A 20,017-nucleotide genomic window follows, 5' to 3' on the forward strand; every position below is an offset into this window, starting at 1 on the left:
ACAAGTGTTTTAGACAAGTATGACACGCGTACATTGAATTTTTACACTTATTTGAACTTTTTGAAAACATAAGTTTTGATTCTTTTTAAATTTTATATAGCAAAAGTGAAGAAAGACGTTTTATTAATATTTCCTGTTGACATTCGGTTGTCTGGCAATTTGGTAAATATTGAACAAAGGCGCGATCTTTTTTAGAATAATGTTATGATAATCTCTCAATATTAGAAAACTTTGAAACATATTTCGCAAGAATACCCCATATAGTTAAAATAAGGTAATTTTATTAGTCAATTTTCTAATGACATCTGGAGATCATTTTTGACAGGTTTATCTCCTAGTCCTCTCAGTTAAAAATGTCTTTCGAAAGCTTAACAAGTGCAAAAATGAAGGAAACATCATTTGATAGTCCTGGTGAGTATGTCCTACCCTAGAAGTAGATATATGTAGCTACTATAACCATCTTCAAAGACATGTACCCTTAACGTCAATATTCAAAGAGTTAGAAATTCTATACGGTAATAATTAGAGATAATGTACACTCGATCGCAATGGATCTGATCAGGACTAAGTTTTAATTTTCTCGCAAATAGGTCATTCGGTCTGTGTGACATATTTCCAAATGAAATCCATCGATAACGTTCGGGACTAAATAAATTTCAGTCACGAATGCACGTCCAATATTTTTGGTGGGCACGCGATATATGAAAGTCGGGGTTAACGGAAACCCACATAACTTCCAGTCGGTGTTCGGAAAGTTCCGAAGAAAACTATGAGCGGTACATCGGAAAAAATTACCTTCGACGGTACAGAACATTCTTTTTTATCAATTTTAACGTTGCTTTTGTTTCGGAAGTTGTCGCATTTTTTGTTTTGTAAAGTTGAAATATGGAAATTAATAGATATCCACGAAGTGAATCATTGTTTCCACTGAAAATGGAAATAGGAAAATTTAAGTCCTGTCGGATCTGGATTGGCTCAATTTTACAGGATCAGTTTGAATTATTTTCGTGAAAATTCAACAGGACTTTTAAAAAATCGTGATATGATAAAATTTACCTTATATATGACGTGCCTATTTTTCGTAAGTGATTATATTTTACAAACAATTAAAATGTTGAGCAAAAGAAAACAACAATAATAATTTATTATACGTAATTTAGGTCAGTTAGCAATTTTATACGAAAATGGCAACTATTATGTAACGATTTACGTTATTTGTTGAGTATATATTTTTAAAAAAAAATTGATAGAATCGACAGATATCTAGGAAAGATAGATTAATAGATATAAAAAATTTTGTACTGGGTTTCGGAAATGGGGTAAATTTATCATTTGGGTGAAATATTCTTATTTATACTCATGTAGATTAAACTAATTTAATTTATGAGTGAATATAATAATTTAAGATTTATTTTCTTTTGTAATTTCAATTCTAATGTAATTGCAGATTTCCATTACGTTATCGAGGTTGCGTCTGGCCAAAATATTTGTTTCGGTTCGACGGTGCCTCGAAGTACCGCCCCCATCGGTAGCGGTCTGTCGCCGTTTCAAAAAATAATCGCCCCCGAATGGTTCAAAACCAGTCCCGGCTATTACGACATCGAAAAATATACGTCCTGTTTGTACCCCGTGTTATTTAAGGTAAAAATTTTACATTAGTTCGTCTGCCAATGACAAAATGGCCAAACATCCCCTTCTACCAAAGGACTATGAATTTGTTCCCCCTAATTTTTTCCCAGTGAAATTAAACTAACTACATGTTTAATGACAAAAACAAATCTTTAAACCTGGGTGTCGTCTGAGATGTTACAACTTGACCGTATGTACAGACTCGGTCTCATAGCTATCTTTAAATCTGATGACAGCTGAATGAAAATATTTTCGAAAATTCTTATTAACTGTGACTACTATTTCATTTAGATAAGAAGTAAAAAGGGGGTTGGCCCATTGGCCAGCGAAACGAGACGCTTTGAAGAAAAAATATCGCTACGAACTCCGTCCCCAGGACGATACGACGTCATCCGCGAGAGGCCTTGTGAAGAATCTAGGGCACCTTTTGGAACGAGGAGCAGAATAAAATTTCAACCCAACAAGAACCCTGGGTATGAGCGAGACCGACATTACAACATCAAAATATTAATCATCCTATATACTGAGCATACTGATTTTGGGGTTCAAGTAAACTTATTTCTATAGTTTGAACCTTCCCACTTTTATAACACTTATTTTGTATTCCTTGTTGAAATGTTGACGTTCCAATATCAAGGATTTTTTATCGGAAACTAATTCGATTCTGTAGGCCGGCGACATATGATACGCGGCAAACGAAAAAATGCCGGAAGCTGAAGAAAGCCACGGGCATCGAAACGATATGCGTGCAAACGCCGTTCCATACTTGCGAAAAATGCGAAAAACTTTGCGAAGGAGACTACTGGCAGATGGACTACTCCACTTTTCTGTGCCACCTTTGTTGGGAAGAAGAAAAGCACCTCCAGGAAATGCATAATGTCAAAACGTTGAAACGTTTCAAGGCAAGTACACTAGCTTTGACGGTTTTAACGGTCGTAAGAGATTTTTTATTGGTGTGCAAGCTTTAAACTGTGTGATATGCCAAAAAGATTTGAGTGTCGTCTACGTCCACTGCTTGACAAACCTAACCTTTCTTCAAAGAAAGGCACTAGAATATAACGTCCTGTTCGGTGATTTGAAATCGCCTTTTCAGCCAATAAGACCTTGCCGCGTTCAACATCCAACATGGCTGCCGAAGTTCGTCAATTAGACCGGTTTTATTTTAGATGTTATATTTTCTCAAAATAAGCCCGTTGAATGTTCTGCCAAAACGAATTAAGTGTCCTTTAGGATTGCAGCTTCATATAATATATGGCCGTTCTACGGTAAAAGTTGATGCGCCGCGTTCAGTATTTATATTTTAATGGTAGTATTTATATATAGAGTTTTCCCAACAATATACCGTTTTTGACGACATAATCCGGTATTTAACTTTGGTAGATTTTTATGAAGGTCTAACCGCAGGCCTACCTCGCGTGGGTCTCTTTAGATTCGCAATTACACAACCACTAAAAAGGTGTCGAACTTCCATTGTCTTTATTTTATTTTATTTTTTTTTAACTTACACAACGCTTCGGACAGTTGTGTAAGTTAAAAAAAAAAATAAAGACAATGGAAGTTCGACATCTTTTTAGTATTTCTACTGAATCAGTGTCTACCACATTCAAGTCCACAACGACGTTCTAGAACCGTACTGCGGTACTTCGTGCATACAAGTGCTGCAAGTTCTTTCACATTTAAAATTATAATTTTGGCAGCAACCGGCAAATATGTCGCCGAGTCTTTGATCCATTTGAATTTGACGCATTCAACGGTAATTACGTCATCGGCCACAATCTCAACTTCTTCGTCGCTGCACTTCGCAAGTGACTAACAAAATTGAATGTTAGTATTTGGTAAAAAATAAATTGTAATAAAATGTATATGGTACTTCAATAAAAATGGGACACTGAGTCTTGAAAAACAATTGAATAAGAGTAAGTTGGTAATTACTAATTGCAAACAAGACGTTTCATAAAACTGACAGCATATTCCGATTTCACCAACCCCCCACAAATCAACCAATAGCAATCTGGTAAAACATCCATTAAAAATCAATTATCTATATAAGATTTTGTATTGCTAGGAAAATATTTTAGAGTGATGATGTCAACCCCTTAAATTGTAAATCAGTTTAAGCTTTCTAATGTGACTTTTAATATAAGAGATCAACCTACCTAATGAGCAAATTCAACTTGAAATCGAGCGACCTCAAGTAGAAAGATTCATAAAAACACATTAAGAAAATTTCCCTACTCTTAAAATACAACAGTCCGCATGGTACAGTTCTTGTCGGTTAAGATCTTAAATACGACCCTGGCTTGTGATACAAGTGCAGGTGGGTCTTAAACTCAATCCGAAGTCAAAACACTAAAAGGTTGCAAAAACGGTATATCGTTGGCGAACTTTACCTATATGGTACAGACGCAGGTCGAGGTTAGGTTCATACACGTTTTCGTAATTTTATTACGTATCACGGAAGCTGGGCAGTTGTAAAAAAACGGCTATACAATTTCTTAATTCGTAAACGTCAAAATATGAATTATTAATTATAAAATATACAATTTGCTCAAAAAATAAACTCAACAAAAAATTGTCAACAATTAAGAAATTGGGTAAACGTGTTTTTTACGATCCAGAATTAAGAATACGAACGACGAAATTTAACTATATATGGTTAGTTAGGCACAAATTCCTCAGAATTCTCGTCTTATTAATGCTTTGTTGTTGCATTTTATTGAAAATTTTGTTTTTCCTCTTTGACGTTCCGTTTGGTCATTGCAGAAAATACGAAACTGCTCTTTCATGCACAGCCACGAAGGTACGACAGCCGCAATCCGGACCCTACCCCCCAAGAAGGTCAAACAGAAATTACGCCTGGAAAAGTATTTAGACTTATATATTCAGTGTTAAAAATTACAACAATCGTCGCGATCAAAAAAGACAATAAAACAGGCTTGAGGCGTCAATCCTCGTCGCCGTTTCCCCTTCCGTCCGGATTCGCCCTGCAATCGGAAAAACCGGTGGCGACGCTCGTGACGCTTCCCGAAACTTTCGCCGTGTCCAAACTGTCGCTGGTCTGCGACGCGGTCGACGACGCGGCATCGCTGTAAATCTGCTGAAACAAGGACGGATCGAAATTCGATCCGGCAGTAATGTTGGGCCTCGAGTCATGATCGAGACCCTTCAAAACGTTCTCGGCCGAACACCCGGACACGTATCGATCCGAGAACGCCCGACTCGTCTCGGCCGAGATCAAAGTGAGCTTCTCCAGTAAGACGTCGATCCGCTGCTTGCCTTCGCGCAGGCGCGCGTCGCTGGGCGGGGAACTCGACCCGCCGCCGCCGCCGCCGGTTCGATGGATCGGATCGCTCGAGTCGGACGACAGGGATAGTATATGGAAATCCGCGTCGTCCTTTTTATAAGCCCCTTTGCGGGCTTCGTCGTCGAAATTGACCAAATCGAAATCCTCCTCGACGCACAGCGTGTTGATGTCGTTTTCGAACTGTTCCGCGACCACGTCGTCGTTCGAGTCTTCCGGGTTTTCGCTCACGACTTCCGACAGTCGCAGACGAAGCCTCTGAGTGATCTCGTCCAGTTCGATGAATTTGCGTTTCAACGCCCGGCTCAGCGGCTCGTTCTCGCGATCGACGGCGTCGCCGATTTCCGTCGCCTTTGCAATCGATACGGAACCGATAGCGCCGTTGCCAAATTTCGATAAATTCTCTAACGGAGTCACGTGCACCTGGGAAATTTAACGTCAGGACGGGCAGTTATAGGATTAAAACCAACTGACGTTTAGCTGTCCGTTGCATTTTGCGGAAAAATCCATTATGTTGAACCAGCCGCGGACGTTCGGCAGTCCCGCGAGCAGGACGCTCAAGTCGAGGGCCGCGAAACCGACTACCACGTCCGTCTGCATGTTGGGCTGCAGCACGACGTTGCTGCTTTTTTTCCAAACTTTAAAAATCAACTTCGTTTGATCCTAACGAAAGGAAACATAAAGAAATCATAAGTTAAAAACAATTTCTTTAACATCAACCCCATTCAAATAAAATAGGACCTAATCGAATTTTGATTTTTGTTGCAATGGTTTCAATAGTCGAAATATTTTTTTCTACTCCCTTCTGTAAAATACCTAATTATGCACCGATCTAGAATCCGCAAAGCGACACTTTGTCACGTGCGTTTCAGACATTTCCGGGATATTACCGCACGGGTTTAGGAGCAATCGGATGTTTTCGTTGATTTTACCACACGGTTTGAATTTTGACGTTTGTCAATTCTGTCAGTGAATGTATTCGTGTTGTTTTGCAAAAATGTCATGGGAAACGTATAATATGCAACACGATCGGTACACTTATTCCAGGAGTCCTGGACCTTTTTTCAAAATGATAAGCAACAAGCTAATTCTTTGGAAATCGTTTCATTTCATCAAGACGCCCCACCCTTTCCTCTACGAAAATTTAGTTATCATACCAAAATGATTAGCAACAATTTAGTTTTTAATTAAATATACAGATATTGAAATATATAATTTGAAATTCAATTTGGCCTACGAACAAATAGGTTTGGTATAGGGTGGCCACCGCCTCACAGTTGTATCTATTATTTATTTATAAAAAGTGACGAGCAACATGCTAATTTTTTTACTGTAGCTTGCTAATAATTTTTATAAACAAATGATCACATTGTCCTACAAATAAACTGGTAGGATTTTTCAGCCCTACACTTTAAAGTTCTTGCACAAAACTATTTTTAAAAACCATCCGCAACCGCCTAGATTTTTGTGAGTGGACTCGTTTTAATAAGACGCCCAGCTATTATTTTGAGAAAAGTTGCAAAAGAGATAGCTGAAAGAATGAACAGGTATCAAATCATGTCAAATTGATTATTATGTAAAAGTGATCAGCAACAGCTTATTTTTTAACCAAGTTTTGAGATAATCAGATAAATAATCTAAACCAACATTTGTCCTACAAATAAAATGGTAGGTTTTTTCAGTCCTACACTGGAAAATTTCGAAAATTGCCCCTAACTTAAACGTGGCTACATGTCCATACGTGTATATTCGAATATACGTGTATATATATACATACACACACTTATATCAAATCGGCGGTATATATTCGCATCAACGCGCATGCGCGTAATATACCAACGTAGTATCCAGCACACGCATACAACATAAATTGTGCATTAAAAAATTTTGTTTACTTGGCTTGTCAACACGTGTTAATTAATTTTCTTTTATAACATTTAATTGTGAAAGTGATCATGGAGTGTTTTCTTTGTAATATACTCCGTGAAAAAAGAGAGACGATAAAAATATGAAAAAAAAAAGTTGATTTATTAAATTATAAATAATAATGAAACAACTTAATTGAACTCATTTGTATAAAACAGCATCATAGGAATATTGTACGAATATTTTAAGAACAAAAAAAAGTTAATCCGTAATTTAGATGTTAAGCAGGAATAATGCTATTTTTTGTCGGACTAGCGAAATCTACCTATTTTTATGTAGGACATTAATTGATTTAGATAGAAAATGTCATAAAGTTTCATTTAATTTTGTTGTCCTACAGTTGCTGATGAATAACGTATTATCGTGAGGTCAAGAACTTTAAAGTGTAGGACTGAAAAATTCTACGAGTTTATTTGTAGGACAATGTGATCATTTGTTTATAAAAATTATTAGCAAGCTACAGTAAAAAAAATTAGCATGTTGCTCATCACTTTTTATAAATAAATAATAGATACAACTGTGAGGGGGTGGCCACTCTATACCAAACCTATTTGTTTGTAGGCCAAATTTAATTTAAAATTATATATTTCAATATCTATAGATTTAGCTGAAAACTATACTGTTGCTGATGATTTTGGTAGGGTAACTAAATTGACATGGTTTTATACCTGCGTGTATAGTTAGCTACCTGATACAACAATTTTCGAAGAGGAAAAGGTTGGGCGTCTTGATGAAATGAAACGATTTCCAAAGAATTAGCTTGTTGCTTATCATTTTGAAAAACGGTCCAGGGCTCCCGGACTATGAGTCACTCGCTCCGCTGCACTTTGCTCGTGCCAAATAAACTCGTAACACGAATGCCGTTTACCGCACTTGTTGCATAATATATCATTAATGAACATTAAAAACATGTGACTGCCAACCTCCGATTACAAAAATTGTGACGCTATTGGAGAGGAAATAGTACCTATGGTAGCTATTAATTTTTAAATATTTTGGAAAAACGTTTCATATTTTCTTTCTTCCGAATTATTTTGATATGCAGACACCACTGTTGAGAAACAGGGTACAAACTTGTACATTGTTTTTTTGGACAACAACACTAAAATTCGGGCGATTGAAAATAAGAACCTCATTTTTAATAGTTTACTGTTTAATTGTAAACAAAATACTATTGAAGCTTGTCAGTTCAATTTTCAACATAGGCATTGGAATTATATAATTTTAAACCATGGAATTCCCTACAAGAGCTGCTGCCGCTTTTGTTGTTATTAATAATAATATTGTAAGGAAGAAAAATAAGAAAAGTGCGTTGGTTGGTGAAAGTCAACAAAAAGAATCATTTTTTCTTCAATATAACGTATCTCCATATCTTCACGTATTTATTTTTTTTAGGTAGAATATATCGAAACACTCAGTAGGTTGCATAGTGCATTTCTTTCTAACACCTTTGTCTTATGGACACAGTGACTGTGGATTGATTGTTCCTTTTTTGTCTTTTACTGTTACTGATCATATTGTATTGTTTTCAAAAAAAAAAAAAAAACAGACGCCTGTGTTCATTTCATAGTTTGCAAAACACATCAAGTCTGTATGCACTTATCAACTTATGAATGACATATGTAATTTGTTGTGTAATTAACTTTTTAATTTTCTATATCAACCACAGTCTTATAATTTTGTAAAGAGGCCCTGATGAAGGTTAAATATATGATGAAACATTGCCGAAAAATCAGATGTTTAATTTATTGACCTAGAACAGATCAAACAATGGGGGGACAATCAATATTACTTACGTTTGTCAGTAATTCGGCTGGCAAATCAACGTCGCATTCATAATTCCACATGGGGGCCACACTTTTGGTAATTACGGGAGTAATGTGCAAAGTTGCAGATGGTAGGGCCTCGAAAGTGACGTAAGTACTTGGCAAGCTGTTGTCATCCATTTTAAAAGTTTTGTGTTTTGATTTTTTGGGTTTGCACCTTCTCCTGCTAGGTAACTGATTTGCTCCTATAATGTGAACTCTGGCCTTGAAATAATTCGACGCGAACTTTACTTCTGGAAGATTTACATCAACTTCTAAAGTGTTTTGTAATGAATTTGGAAATTGGTTTTTTTTTAGCACATTTTCTGCAGTATTAGATTCCTGTCGCATAGTCTCTGTGTTTGTGCCACTTTCCATACAAGTAGGCTTCCTTTTCTGTTCTAGGAGACTTACAAATGAAGCCAACATGTCTTGAGTTGTTGAAACTTGATTTTTCTGGCCATCCATTTTTACTTCAATGTCTGATTGGATACCAATATCGCATTTATTAAATTTATGGTTATCTCTTAGCCCTATGGTGTTGACTGCTTTAGTCACTGTACTCTTATCTCTGTTTGATGATCGACATGTGTTTGTTGATTTATCCTGCAGCTTCTTTTTAACTATGACTTTGTCCCTAAAATAATTCTTCCCATTGGACAAGTTCGCTCGTGGCAAAGATGCAAATCTTGCTTTTACAATGTCTTCTTTAAAACCTCTTTCAGTTTCCAAGTTTTCAATCTGCTCTTCTGTACCTAAAGCTATCAGGATTTGAACTTGGCCTATAAATTCTTCATTATCTATAGAATATATGGGTTCCCACCAATCTGTTCCAATAACAGGTAGCTGAAACAAAACGTTGTGAAAGCGAATTTGAATAAGGATTCTCAGAAGAGGTTTTAATTAGCTCTTATACCTTTCCTCAACAAACCTGGAAAATATAATCCAATGCCTCATGTAGCAGATTATGTTGGCCACATCCTCAAAGGCATTTTGTACATGAGCAGCGAATCCTCGAGGTAGTCTTCTTCCCTGCCTTATTTCTTCCAATTTTACTTTCTCCAACACAAATTGAAATATAGGTAGCAAAAAGAAATAAAAACTATTTACTATTTTAAGTGAAGACCACAGGACATGAACTGGCCAGTTATGGAACAATGAAGAAAATTTGTGCTTCGGTTGCGTTCAACTTAGCTATGGTTAACCCATAAGGATAATATGACATGACTAGCCAATATATCATCTCTGGTTATTATAGACCGGGTTTTTAATAACAAAGGTAGCAATGGAATCTATTGATGTTAATAACAAAAAATACATGTATGACCTAACCTAAGAAACGGTTATAAGTTTTAGTTACGATAAACAATTTGTGAAATTTGGGTTTTGCTTGCATTTTGCAGCCAGGAAGCAAGCCTTGCATTCAGTATACATGTATAGTACAAGGACAAGAGCTAATGAAAACCACCCTCAAATAGCAACAGCCTAGTGACAGTATCTTAGGTAAACAATGCAGGAAAATTAAAAAGCTTCAAATCTTACTTTGTTTTTTGTTAAATGCTGCAGAATTGTTCTATTTCGGTAAGCCAAATAAAATTGGTGCAGGGGCACTTTTGTTATACCAAATAGGGCATCTGCGCCTTCAGCTCTCTTCCAGAATTCAAGAACCATAAAATTTTCACGCAGCTGAAGCAACAAATTTTCTTCATATATCAAAGGCACCCTCTAAAATTAGGAATGGAGGGCATTTATGAAGACATAACAGGAATTTGTCAACAACTAACCTGACAAAAATTGTATAGTGGATAGGAGCTATTAACTAATCGACTATTTGAGGACTCATTTTGGCAAAAAGGATGACAGATTATGTAAGAATTAGTAATTTGGTTTAAAAACTGAGCTTCAGATACGTAAACAAAGCCAATAAGCAATTCTTTCTAAAATCATAAATTAATATAGATTTGTTCCAGAATTAGATGTTACCTTAAGATCTATATCTGTTTCATTAAGATCAAAGTAAGTTGATCTCCTTGAAGGTAGGGTAGCTTTTGTTTCAGCATTGTGATCTGATAGAGACTTTTTTCCTTTGCTAGAAGTCTTGAGTTTTTCATTATTATTTATGGGTAAAGGTTTTTTAAAGTCATTCCATTCCCGACATATATCATGTACAGTTTCATAATGCCTATTACTTAAGGTAGCAGCCCCTAAAATACACAAATCTAACAGGAGAGTCTAAATACTTTAGTTACATACCAACAAATTCTTTACCAAAATATAGTCTGTTGCTTCCCAATTGTATTGTAATCTTAAGATGACCAACAATTATGGGAGATACTTCACTGATATAAATTGGAATATTCTTTGTTACAGAAAAATTCTCTCCTTGCTCGATAGTAGAAAAAAAGATTTTGGCAACTCCAAATGGTTCAGAAATTTTCTGCATTTTGCTCCGACAACTTATTTTAAAACACATTTCTAATTTGTGCAAATCTAACTCATGTAAATTCGAAATTTCATGTACAAATACTTGACTTAGTTGAATAACTGAAACAATAGATATTAACTGCAAATTGAGTGCAAAAGGTTCTCTACTAACATTCTCCAACCCTTCTTGAACAGAACCTAACGGAAGTGTTGGTCAATCCAGAATCAACTTTAGATTTTTTTAATTTTTTTGTTAAGATATCTGGTACTTTGTACTCCAGAAAGTAACATTCATTTAAAGCAGAATATTGAAGTTGTTCTTTATTTGAAATTCTTTTGAGCCCAGTTTCATTTAATTGAATACCATGCAAAATTACTTTAAGGGAATCAACAAATTTAAGAATGTTAGTATTGTTACAAGGTTTCATTATTTCCCCTTCATTACGCCGCAAATCACAATTTAAATTGGTATCCATATATGCTAAGCATGTTGTGCAAGTACATATCTTCCCCACATTATGCAGAGTTTTTTGTGTCTGGTTAGACAATTCCAAAACCGGCATTGTCCTTATAGTTTCCATAGCACTGGTTTCTTGTTCTCTTGTTAAATAATCACCATTCAAATATGCTTCTAGCAATTTTGAATCTGCAATTTTATCTGCATGCTTCGGTACACTTAGAGAGCTGTCACGAGGTGTAGTATAATGCTTACGAGAAGTAAGTTCTGCGCTAAAAGGATCATTTTTTAATATTGATTCTACCATAGCGTTCCGTAACTTTTGGCCCTGTTCTAAAATTTTTTCTACCAATTTCCCATCGACCATTTTAAAATTTGAATTCATTTTTACTTATTACGACAACGATACTAAAATACAATTGACATATCTGACAAAACCATGTTCTTTAAACAGATTAAGACAAACCGTTATTCCTTTTATATCTTTAACCCAATAAAGGTTAATTGGTTCTTCTTCTTGACTTTGTTAGGCAGACCACAAAAATCATTCGACCAATCAATCGATTTTTGACAGAAATTCTTCGAGTTACGACCGCCTGTGATTTTATGTCATGGAAAGGAATACGAGAAAAGAACACAACTTATTCTATGGCTCAGTGAAGGACCAACCATAACAAGATTAACTCAAACAATTTTTATAAAAAGCAAGTTAGTTATTTTGTAGTTTTTTTGTATTTATTTAAAAATGTCTTTAACAACAATGACAAAAATTACACAAACCAACACAGCCTGCTCAGCAGCAGTTGTTTTCCTACACGGATCTGGTAAGAAAGGCCGAGCAATCCGTTAATCGGGAAATACTAGTGGTGCCATATGATGCATTTTTAGGTGACTCTGGTCAAGGATTTCTGAATTGGATAAAGTTTCTCATTGGTGACTTTACCTCACCCCATATAAAGTTTTATTTTCCAACTGCTCCATTAAGGCCTTATACACCTTTGAATGGTGAAGTAAGTTGTATTAAATGCCTCAAAGGTCTACAAAATGTCTATAAAGACTATTTGATTTAAGCCTAGTTATGTTTGGTTTGATAGATACATTATAACTCCAGATGTGGCTGAACATGTCGAATCCTTAAGTTCTATAGGAAATGTTATTAAATCCATTATTAATGATATAGTCAAAGAGGGAGTGCCGTTAAACAGAATAATTGTTGGTAAGCAAAAGTCTACGCTGTTTCAATTTGATTAATATTCATTGCAGTATAATTCAAGGTGGATTTTCAATGGGGGGTGCATTAGCTCTACATTCTGCTTTCCGATTTACTCCAGGCTTAGCAGGGGTTTTTGCTTTGTCTTCATTTTTAAATAAAAACTCTACTGTGTATACTGAACTTAAAGCTCCTGAAACACCGCTGTATATGTGTCATGGAGAGAAAGATTCAATGGTTCCAATTTCATGGGGAAAAAAAACATTTGAGGAACTAGAGAAGCTGCATGTTAAAGGTGAATTTGTGCCTATAAGGTTCACTCTCCATGAGTTAAAGAAAAGTGAACTGGAAGGGCTGTTTCAGTGGATTGCCAAGATACTGCCTCCCATAGACTCGGATAACCCATAATGCTGTTGAAAAGTGATATTATGGTGCTATTTTTACATATGTTATGTAGGAGTCATAAATTTATACTACATGTAATGAATACATTTTTTTTATAGAATGGTTTTTTATTATTAAACTCGAGGTATCCAATTATACATTTTCGACAATTCCTCTTGATATGGATATGCCCAAAAACATTTTAAGAATAATTAATTCTTTTGTATTTGGCAAGGGCAGAATTAGAAGATGACAGTCTACCTAACCGCAATAAGTTTTCAATAAAGATATTTGCGTTCTGTGGTTGGGATAGTTTGTTTATATAAAGAAAGGGCAAATCTTTACTTTTATCCCGACAAAACCGCAGCTATTACAAATTTCGTACAATGGGAAGAAAAGTCACTGTGGCTTCTGCAACGTTAAATCAATGGGCATTGGACTTTGAAGGAAATCTTGATAGAATTTTGCAATCAATTCTTGAAGCTAAAGAATTGGGGGCTACTTTTAGGACTGGCCCGGAACTTGAAATATGGTGAGGATAATTAAAAAATATAATTCTGCCGTGCCACTACCGCCGCTTATTAACATTATGTATTAATTTGTAGTGGCTATAGTTGTGAAGATCATTTTTATGAAAGCGACACATACTTACATTCCTGGGAAGTTTTAGCTGAACTGCTAGTTGCTCCTCTTTGTAAAGATATTTTGATTGATGTTGGAATGCCTGTTATGCATAAAAATGTTGCATATAATTGCCGAGTGGTGTTTTTAAATCAAAAGATTTTACTGATTAGACCAAAGAGAATTCTATGTGATGATGGAAATTATAGGGAGAGCAGATGGTTCTCACGTTGGCAAAAGGTTAGGGAGACATCCATAAGTTATTTCACATTATATTTTCATAGAGGTCACATCCTGGGCATTAAAAAGTTAATTTAAAGTTTAAATTTGTTTTTAACAATATTGAATTCCAACATTTTCCAAATAACACAATGTACCATGTTCTTGTTTTTGTTAGGACAGGAGAGTTGATGATTTTTATTTGCCTCGAATGATAACCAGTATAACTGGCCAAAAAACTGTTCCAATTGGGGATGCTGTTATTTCTACTTTAGACACTTGCATAGGTAAGCTTAATTTTTGATAAAAATGAAATTTTCAGAATTCTGTATTAAAATTACCTTGCTTTAATTTACCAGATAATAAGAAGCTGTTTTTATTAGGTTTTGAAATTTGTGAGGAATTGTGGTGTTCGGAGAGTAGTCATATTCCTTTAGCAATGGATGGGGTTGAAATAATTTGCAATGGGTCAGGTAGTCATACCCAATTGAGGAAAAATTATATCCTGGCGGATTTGGTGAAAAGTGCTACAATGAAATGCGGTGGTTGTTACATTTTTAGTAACTTAAGAGGCTGTGATGGAGAGAGAGTGTATTTTGAGGGCACATCGTCCATCACTTTAAATGGCGTAATATTGACTAAAACGAAGCAGTTCTCGCTTGAAGAAGTTGTAAGTACTTTGTACATTGTGAAAAGGTATTCATAGAACTAGATTTTGTTATGCGTGATTTAAACGATGAGTGGTCTTTCTCGATTGTTTTCACAAAACGTTCCAAATTCCGGAATTTTTAGGACGTTATCACCGCGACTATTGATTTGGAAGATATTAGGTGCTACAGAAATAGCAAAAGATCTCAGGCGCATTTAGCGCCTGCAAATGAGTCTTATCCAAGGATTAATGTCGATTACTCGCTATCTCCTGAGCATGATACCAGTCTTCCCACAGCCCAGCCAATTCGAATGGTGTATCTGACCCCTGAGGAAGAAATTTCGCAAGTAACGAATACTTATTAGATAATTTTTTTGTTTCAATTCATCAAGATCAAAGACAGAAATCGTTTACGATTAATTAAATTTTTGCTTTTTCACTGATATCTTCGAACATAATCTGTTTTTTGTTAATTTGTCAAGGGCATATAATTGACTACTAACTATTATATCTTGTGGTTTACAAGATCTCAAATGTAAGGTTCGAATTTGAGGCGCCCTTTAAAACATTGTTTTTGTGTCTCCAAGGGACCTGCCTGTTGGTTATGGGATTATCTGAGACGTTCCGGTCAGGGAGGTTTTTTTTTGCCATTGAGCGGTGGAGTGGACTCCTCAAGTACTGCTCTAATAGTACACTCCATGTGCAGACTTATTATGGAGATTGTTCAAAAGGGTGGAGGTAAGTGCATGCCCCTTTTTTCAGTCTGATATTTTTAATAAATAAAATAAATTTTAACAAGTTTATGCTTCATCAGAAAAGCTTTCTCCATTCGCTCTTAATTTACAATGTATTTTGAAAATATATTATAAAAAATTGTTTCTTGTAAAACGCTGTATATCAAGACAATATAATAAAGAAGGTTCGTTTATTTTTTCAATACATTGGACTGAGGTGTTTTTTATGACAGCTGTTTCGACAAAACCCTGCCTTTATCAAATACAAAATATGAGAATGTTGCGACACCTATATATGTAAACAGGTAGTAATATATTTTTAATTACCGGTGTAGGATTATAAATTTAAATTTAACAAGGGAGACTCATTTAAGTCCAATTGGTCATTAAGTAATAAAAAATTTTGTTTTTTGCTTTTTGATTGATATGTAAAATATCAAAATTATCGTCAAATTTGTGCATTTCTGAATTTAAATAGTTAAAATCCGAACTTTTATTTTTATATGCCCTTTTATGTTCGTTAATGCATTTCTTAAATGTTCTACCTCAGTAAAGGATTTCTCTGGTAGGATAGATACGTAGATGACGTTTTTGCTTAACTCTTTAAACTTTCCCGACTTATAATTAAACTACAGAACGAACTAAATTTTTCCATTTACCACAAACCCTCTACACCCGGACACAGTAATATATAATAACTCAAATCACCCTTACACACACAAAATGGCTGCCTTTTATGCTTTTGACAGACCAATTAATATACCTTTTCCTGCTGAAAATTGTGAAAAAGAAGTAAATATTATAAAACAAATAGCTTTTAACAATGGTAACGACCCCTCTTTGATATATAACATTATAACTAAAAAGCAGTTTCAAATAACTCTGAACTCTTATCTATCCCATATTAAACACTGAACCCAAAATACATAAATAAAATTCATAGCAGAAGCTAGCAAGAAATTTTTGAAACATCCATCTAAATTTGGTCTTAAGATTGCTTTTACAATTGTAATTGTAAACACCATAGAAAACAATAAAGCTAAATTATGAAAAACTTAAAAATCCGAACATACAAGTTGAAATGTGGATCATGTTCCAAAATTTATATCGGACAAACAGGTAGAACATTTAAGAAACCCATTAATGAACATAAACGAGCGCACAAAAATAAAAGTTCGAATTATAACTATGCTATTCATTTAAATGGAGAAATGCACAAGTTTGACGATAATTTTTATATTTTACATAATCAATCAAAAAGCAAAAAACTAAATTTGTTAGAAGCTATGGGGATTAACGAAATGAGATGTTCGATTCTATTACTTAATGACCGATTGGATTTAAATGCGTCTCCCTTGCTAAATTTAAATTTATAACCCTACACCGATAATTAAAAATCCGTTACTACCTGTTTATAGGTGTCGGAATAAAGTCATATTTTCTATTTGATAAAGGCACGGTGTTGCGGAAATAGCTGTCATAAATCGTTACGTAACTGTGAAAATCTGAACATTTTTTGTTCTAATTTAATTATTTTTTTTTCAATACAAATATAAATAATAAAGCAGGTTAATTAAAAGGTACAGTCGCTAGCACTTAATTTTAATTACTGTATCTAATTCCTACTTGAGGATTATATATTTGCCCATATGGTGTGAAGGACTAAAGTTCAACAATCGGGTCTATTTGACGTAAATTTAAGGGTACCCCGGTCGATCCATTTACCGTTTCTAGATCCCAAAGTTCTCGCCGATTTAAGAAGAATTACCGGCGATCCCGAATACTTGCCAAAAAACGCCCAAGAGCTCTGTAACCGATTTCTAGTGACGTGTTACATGGGTACAGAGAATTCCTCGAAGGAAACCAAACAGAGGGCCGCAGCATTGGCGGCCGCCATCGGAAGGTAATCAAATACTAGTTGCTGTGCCTAAAGGATTAAAGTGCTTATTTAAAGCTACCACCTGCATATCGTCATCGACAAGGCGGTAAACGCGTGTTTGGAAATATTCAGCACCGTCACGGGGCTGTTTCCGAAATTCGCGGCTAACGGGGGCTGCGCCCGCCAAAACTTGGCCCTACAGAACATCCAAGCGAGACTGAGGATGGTTCTCAGTTATCTGTTTGCGCAGCTAGTGCTTTGGGCGAGAGGCAGACCAGGAGGATTATTGGTGTTGGGGTCCGCTAACGTCGACGAAGCCCTAAGGGGCTACATGACGAAGTACGACTGCTCGAGCGCTGATATCAACCCTATTGGTTTGTCAAGTTTTACTGAAATGTCGAGCTGGTCGGTCAGTATTTTGGTTCTCTAGGTGGCATCTCAAAGACTGATCTGAGGAAGTTTATGACATACGCGAAGGAAAAATTCAACATTCATATTATCGGGGAGATCGTGGCCGCCCCCCCGACCGCTGAACTAGAGGTCCGAAATATAATATAAATATAAAATGGCTTGGTATAATTGGGTTGCGATCGCTATTTTAGCCATTAGTGCAGGGCAAGCTGGCTCAGACGGACGAACAGGATATGGGCATGACATACCTGCAGTTGAGCCAGTTTGGGAGGCTAAGGAAAATCGAAAATTGCGGACCCTACTCGATGTACTGTAAACTAGTGCATACTTGGTCTGACTCTTGCACCCCCAAGCAGGTGGCTGAAAAAGTAAAACACTTTTTCAGGTGAGAATTATTTTACTTCGTAACTTTTGTCTCAGAAATAAGTAATGAAAAATTTTTAAAAGTTTATCATCTTCAATAGTAGACACTGCTGAAGCCAATAGCCAATAGTGTTCTCTATTTTTTTTCAATTTTAACTTTTTTAAAACAAAATTATTTGAAAAAATCGTAGAACCAAATTTTTAGCAGGAAATAATAATAACAATAATTATAATAACAACATCAATAATAATAATTATTATTATTATTTTGACAATTATTGTCTAACAGATTAAATTTTAAAAAAATCTTTAATCTTAAGAACTATAAACTATAACTATAATAAGTGTTGAACTATATTCACTCCAGCAAAGTAATAGTGAAACATACAATCCATTATAGTATTTCAAATTTATTTCAATGTCACCATAGAAGTCATTCAATAATTTCAACAACTGATAGAGAGGAACTTTGATCAAAAAATTGGTTCTTGAAGTTGCTAGGTGAGCTACAGGTGATGCCCTAACAGTCCTTGACGGAACATGAAAGTTTATATAAAAACTGAAATGAAAGGTACTGCTACAATTCAACAGTAAGGGAACCTTAAACATTAGCAATAACTCACTCTGTGGCAGTTCCCTAGCCGGGTAGAAACATCAATTTCATAAAGTATGTAAAGATAAATCTTTAAAAATACGTAGATAAGTAAATAATAATTTCACTTACCTTTCACTTTTTCAGAATAATTAGAAAATATTTTATGATCGGCAAATTATTTTGAAGAGGAATTAGCTAGTTAAAGTTAAAATTATTATTGATAAATGAAGCAAAGCTAGTAGGGTTTTGCTTAGTTGTACCGTTTTTCTTCGAATATCTTTGAATGTTTATTTCTCGGTTTACCTTGCGATAGATGTTACGCCATTAATAGGCACAAGATGACGGTCCTAACTCCGTCTTACCACGCCGAAAACTACAGCCCGGACGACAACAGATTCGATTTGAGGCCGTTTTTGTACAGGGCAAACTGGTCGTGGCAGTTTAGAGCGATAGACAAACAAGTGAGTCCGGGAAATATTAAGGAGCACCGCGCAAATCTCATGGCGTTCCGTTTCAGGTTGAATATTTAAATAATTTAAAGAGAAGCGCGTCGACATCATCGACGGGCAGCGCCAATAAAAAAATTAGCAATTCGAAAATACGAACCGGCATTACCGTTTGACTGTGATATATTTTTTTAAGTTTAAATTAAGTAGACCTTCGGTTGCTCGTCACTTGAGCGGTCTTCATTCTTTTGTTGCATTTTTTATATTTTAATCTAGGGAAGAATCAAACCTTCATTATGCCAATTACTGTGAAGTCAAAAACGGCAATAAAATACCGTGGTCTTTTTTCAGGCTGTAAACTAAAACTTTATCCATATCTATGTTAACAGAGAAGCACAAAAAAACTTATTTAAGCTTCCTAGATTTGTTAGCGTTGAAAATTTTGTCTTTAATTAGTTATATAAAAATATTATATTTGTTTAATTATTTTATCATTATTCACTAATGAGATGTCTCGCAAACTGTTAATTAAAATATTAAAAAATAAAGGCAGATTGCTGAAAATTAAATGAAAGCGAATTGATAAGTACGATGAATAATCGGTTGACGTGAAAACATTTATTGCAATAAGCCAACACTTAATGAGTTTTTTCGGCTTGTTAGGCCGTGGTCTATTGGTTTTGCTACCAAAGCTTTCAAGTGCTACTGCGACAGCCATCCTCAGTAGACCTTAGATTGTAGCGTGACGACTATTGCGGTACTGGTGCCGGTTGTCGCCTGTGTTGAACCGCTAGGACGGACGGAGGACTGACCGGCTATTTACGGCCCGCCCCTTTGCCGAGTTGTTCGTGTGTGTTTTCTTTAAGATGTTGGGCCATATTTTATTCACTTGTAATCATTCCTCTTGTTAAAATTGTCTTTGTCTCTCAATGTAATCTTGCATAATAGTGCTTCTCCGTGGACA

At 35.4% G+C, this 20,017-nt stretch overlaps 4 protein-coding genes across 13 annotated transcripts; 3 read left to right on the plus strand and 1 right to left on the minus strand.

Annotated features, from left to right (window-relative positions):
• Nucleotides 1-180: 180 nt before the first annotated feature.
• Nucleotides 181-4,521, plus strand: LOC132704800 (uncharacterized). 2 transcript variants are annotated; one of them, XM_060675055.1, is made up of 6 exons: nt 181-274; nt 326-411; nt 1,448-1,641; nt 1,921-2,102; nt 2,300-2,531; nt 4,393-4,521. In XM_060675055.1, exons 2-6 carry the CDS (start codon nt 354-356, stop codon nt 4,519-4,521), a joined length of 795 nt encoding a protein of 264 aa, XP_060531038.1. In that variant the 5' UTR covers nt 181-274; nt 326-353. The 2 variants fall into 2 exon arrangements, with proteins under 2 accessions (XP_060531038.1, XP_060531039.1); XM_060675056.1 differs by lacking the exons at nt 181-274; nt 326-411 and adding an exon at nt 756-803.
• LOC132704799 (uncharacterized) lies at nt 4,492-12,064 on the minus strand. Of its 3 annotated transcripts, XM_060675052.1 has the most exons (8): nt 11,258-12,064; nt 10,915-11,205; nt 10,645-10,865; nt 10,446-10,598; nt 10,204-10,386; nt 8,653-9,507; nt 5,405-5,593; nt 4,492-5,353 (listed from the first exon to the last, which is right to left on the minus strand). In XM_060675052.1, the coding sequence occupies exons 1-8, from the start codon at nt 11,925-11,927 to the stop codon at nt 4,574-4,576; spliced, it is 3,342 nt and encodes a 1,113-aa protein (XP_060531035.1). In that variant the 5' UTR covers nt 11,928-12,064; the 3' UTR covers nt 4,492-4,573. The 3 variants fall into 3 exon arrangements, with proteins under 3 accessions (XP_060531035.1, XP_060531036.1, XP_060531037.1); XM_060675053.1 differs by lacking the exon at nt 10,446-10,598; XM_060675054.1 differs by having other exon boundaries at nt 10,915-11,400.
• Nucleotides 10,389-13,233, plus strand: LOC132704802 (lysophospholipase-like protein 1). 3 transcript variants are annotated; one of them, XM_060675057.1, is made up of 5 exons: nt 10,389-10,529; nt 12,073-12,366; nt 12,431-12,552; nt 12,614-12,758; nt 12,817-13,233. In XM_060675057.1, exons 2-5 carry the CDS (start codon nt 12,288-12,290, stop codon nt 13,158-13,160), a joined length of 690 nt encoding a protein of 229 aa, XP_060531040.1. In that variant the 5' UTR covers nt 10,389-10,529; nt 12,073-12,287; the 3' UTR covers nt 13,161-13,233. The 3 variants fall into 3 exon arrangements, with proteins under 3 accessions (XP_060531040.1, XP_060531041.1, XP_060531042.1); XM_060675058.1 differs by having other exon boundaries at nt 10,399-10,529; nt 12,117-12,366; nt 12,817-13,225; XM_060675059.1 differs by lacking the exon at nt 10,389-10,529 and adding an exon at nt 10,654-10,677 and having other exon boundaries at nt 12,817-13,225.
• Nucleotides 13,234-13,414: 181 nt separating this feature from the next.
• Nucleotides 13,415-19,266, plus strand: LOC132704785 (glutamine-dependent NAD(+) synthetase). 5 transcript variants are annotated; one of them, XR_009619319.1, is made up of 12 exons: nt 13,415-13,668; nt 13,742-13,997; nt 14,155-14,263; nt 14,360-14,646; nt 14,769-14,972; nt 15,213-15,363; nt 17,094-17,262; nt 17,314-17,612; nt 17,669-17,778; nt 17,841-18,034; nt 18,507-18,679; nt 18,752-19,062. XR_009619319.1 is itself a non-coding variant. In XM_060675029.1 (12 exons), the coding sequence occupies exons 1-12, from the start codon at nt 13,523-13,525 to the stop codon at nt 19,227-19,229; spliced, it is 2,178 nt and encodes a 725-aa protein (XP_060531012.1). In that variant the 5' UTR covers nt 13,415-13,522; the 3' UTR covers nt 19,230-19,266. The 5 variants fall into 5 exon arrangements, 3 of the variants coding, with proteins under 3 accessions (XP_060531012.1, XP_060531013.1, XP_060531014.1); XR_009619320.1 differs by having other exon boundaries at nt 18,761-19,062; XM_060675029.1 differs by lacking the exon at nt 18,507-18,679 and adding an exon at nt 19,125-19,266 and having other exon boundaries at nt 18,921-19,068.
• The last annotated feature ends 751 nt before the right edge of the window (nt 19,267-20,017 follow it).

This window comes from Cylas formicarius, unplaced genomic scaffold, assembly GCF_029955315.1.
Source record: "Cylas formicarius isolate icCylForm1 unplaced genomic scaffold, icCylForm1.1 PGA_scaffold_7__23_contigs__length_41026272, whole genome shotgun sequence".
NCBI lineage: Eukaryota > Metazoa > Arthropoda > Insecta > Coleoptera > Brentidae > Cylas > Cylas formicarius.

Coding starts and splice junctions, on each gene's coding strand:
- LOC132704800 (XM_060675055.1), top strand. CDS start 354: ATGTCTTTCGAAAGCTTAACAAGTGCAAAAATGAAGGAAACATCATTT. Junction 412..1,447: donor AACATCATTTGATAGTCCTG/GTGAGTATGTCC, acceptor ATGTAATTGCAG/ATTTCCATTACGTTATCGAG. Junction 2,532..4,392: donor AAACGTTGAAACGTTTCAAG/GCAAGTACACTA, acceptor TGGTCATTGCAG/AAAATACGAAACTGCTCTTT.
- LOC132704785 (XM_060675029.1), top strand. CDS start 13,523: ATGGGAAGAAAAGTCACTGTGGCTTCTGCAACGTTAAATCAATGGGCA. Junction 14,647..14,768: donor AGTTCTCGCTTGAAGAAGTT/GTAAGTACTTTG, acceptor CGGAATTTTTAG/GACGTTATCACCGCGACTAT. Junction 17,779..17,840: donor CCCCGACCGCTGAACTAGAG/GTCCGAAATATA, acceptor TCGCTATTTTAG/CCATTAGTGCAGGGCAAGCT.
- LOC132704802 (XM_060675057.1), top strand. CDS start 12,288: ATGTCTTTAACAACAATGACAAAAATTACACAAACCAACACAGCCTGC. Junction 12,367..12,430: donor TGTTTTCCTACACGGATCTG/GTAAGAAAGGCC, acceptor ATGCATTTTTAG/GTGACTCTGGTCAAGGATTT. Junction 12,759..12,816: donor GTTAAACAGAATAATTGTTG/GTAAGCAAAAGT, acceptor GTATAATTCAAG/GTGGATTTTCAATGGGGGGT.
- LOC132704799 (XM_060675052.1), bottom strand. CDS start 11,927: ATGAATTCAAATTTTAAAATGGTCGATGGGAAATTGGTAGAAAAAATT. Junction 10,866..10,914: donor TTTTGGTAAAGAATTTGTTG/GTATGTAACTAA, acceptor TGTGTATTTTAG/GGGCTGCTACCTTAAGTAAT. Junction 9,508..10,203: donor AGCATTTAACAAAAAACAAA/GTAAGATTTGAA, acceptor GTTTTGTTTCAG/CTACCTGTTATTGGAACAGA.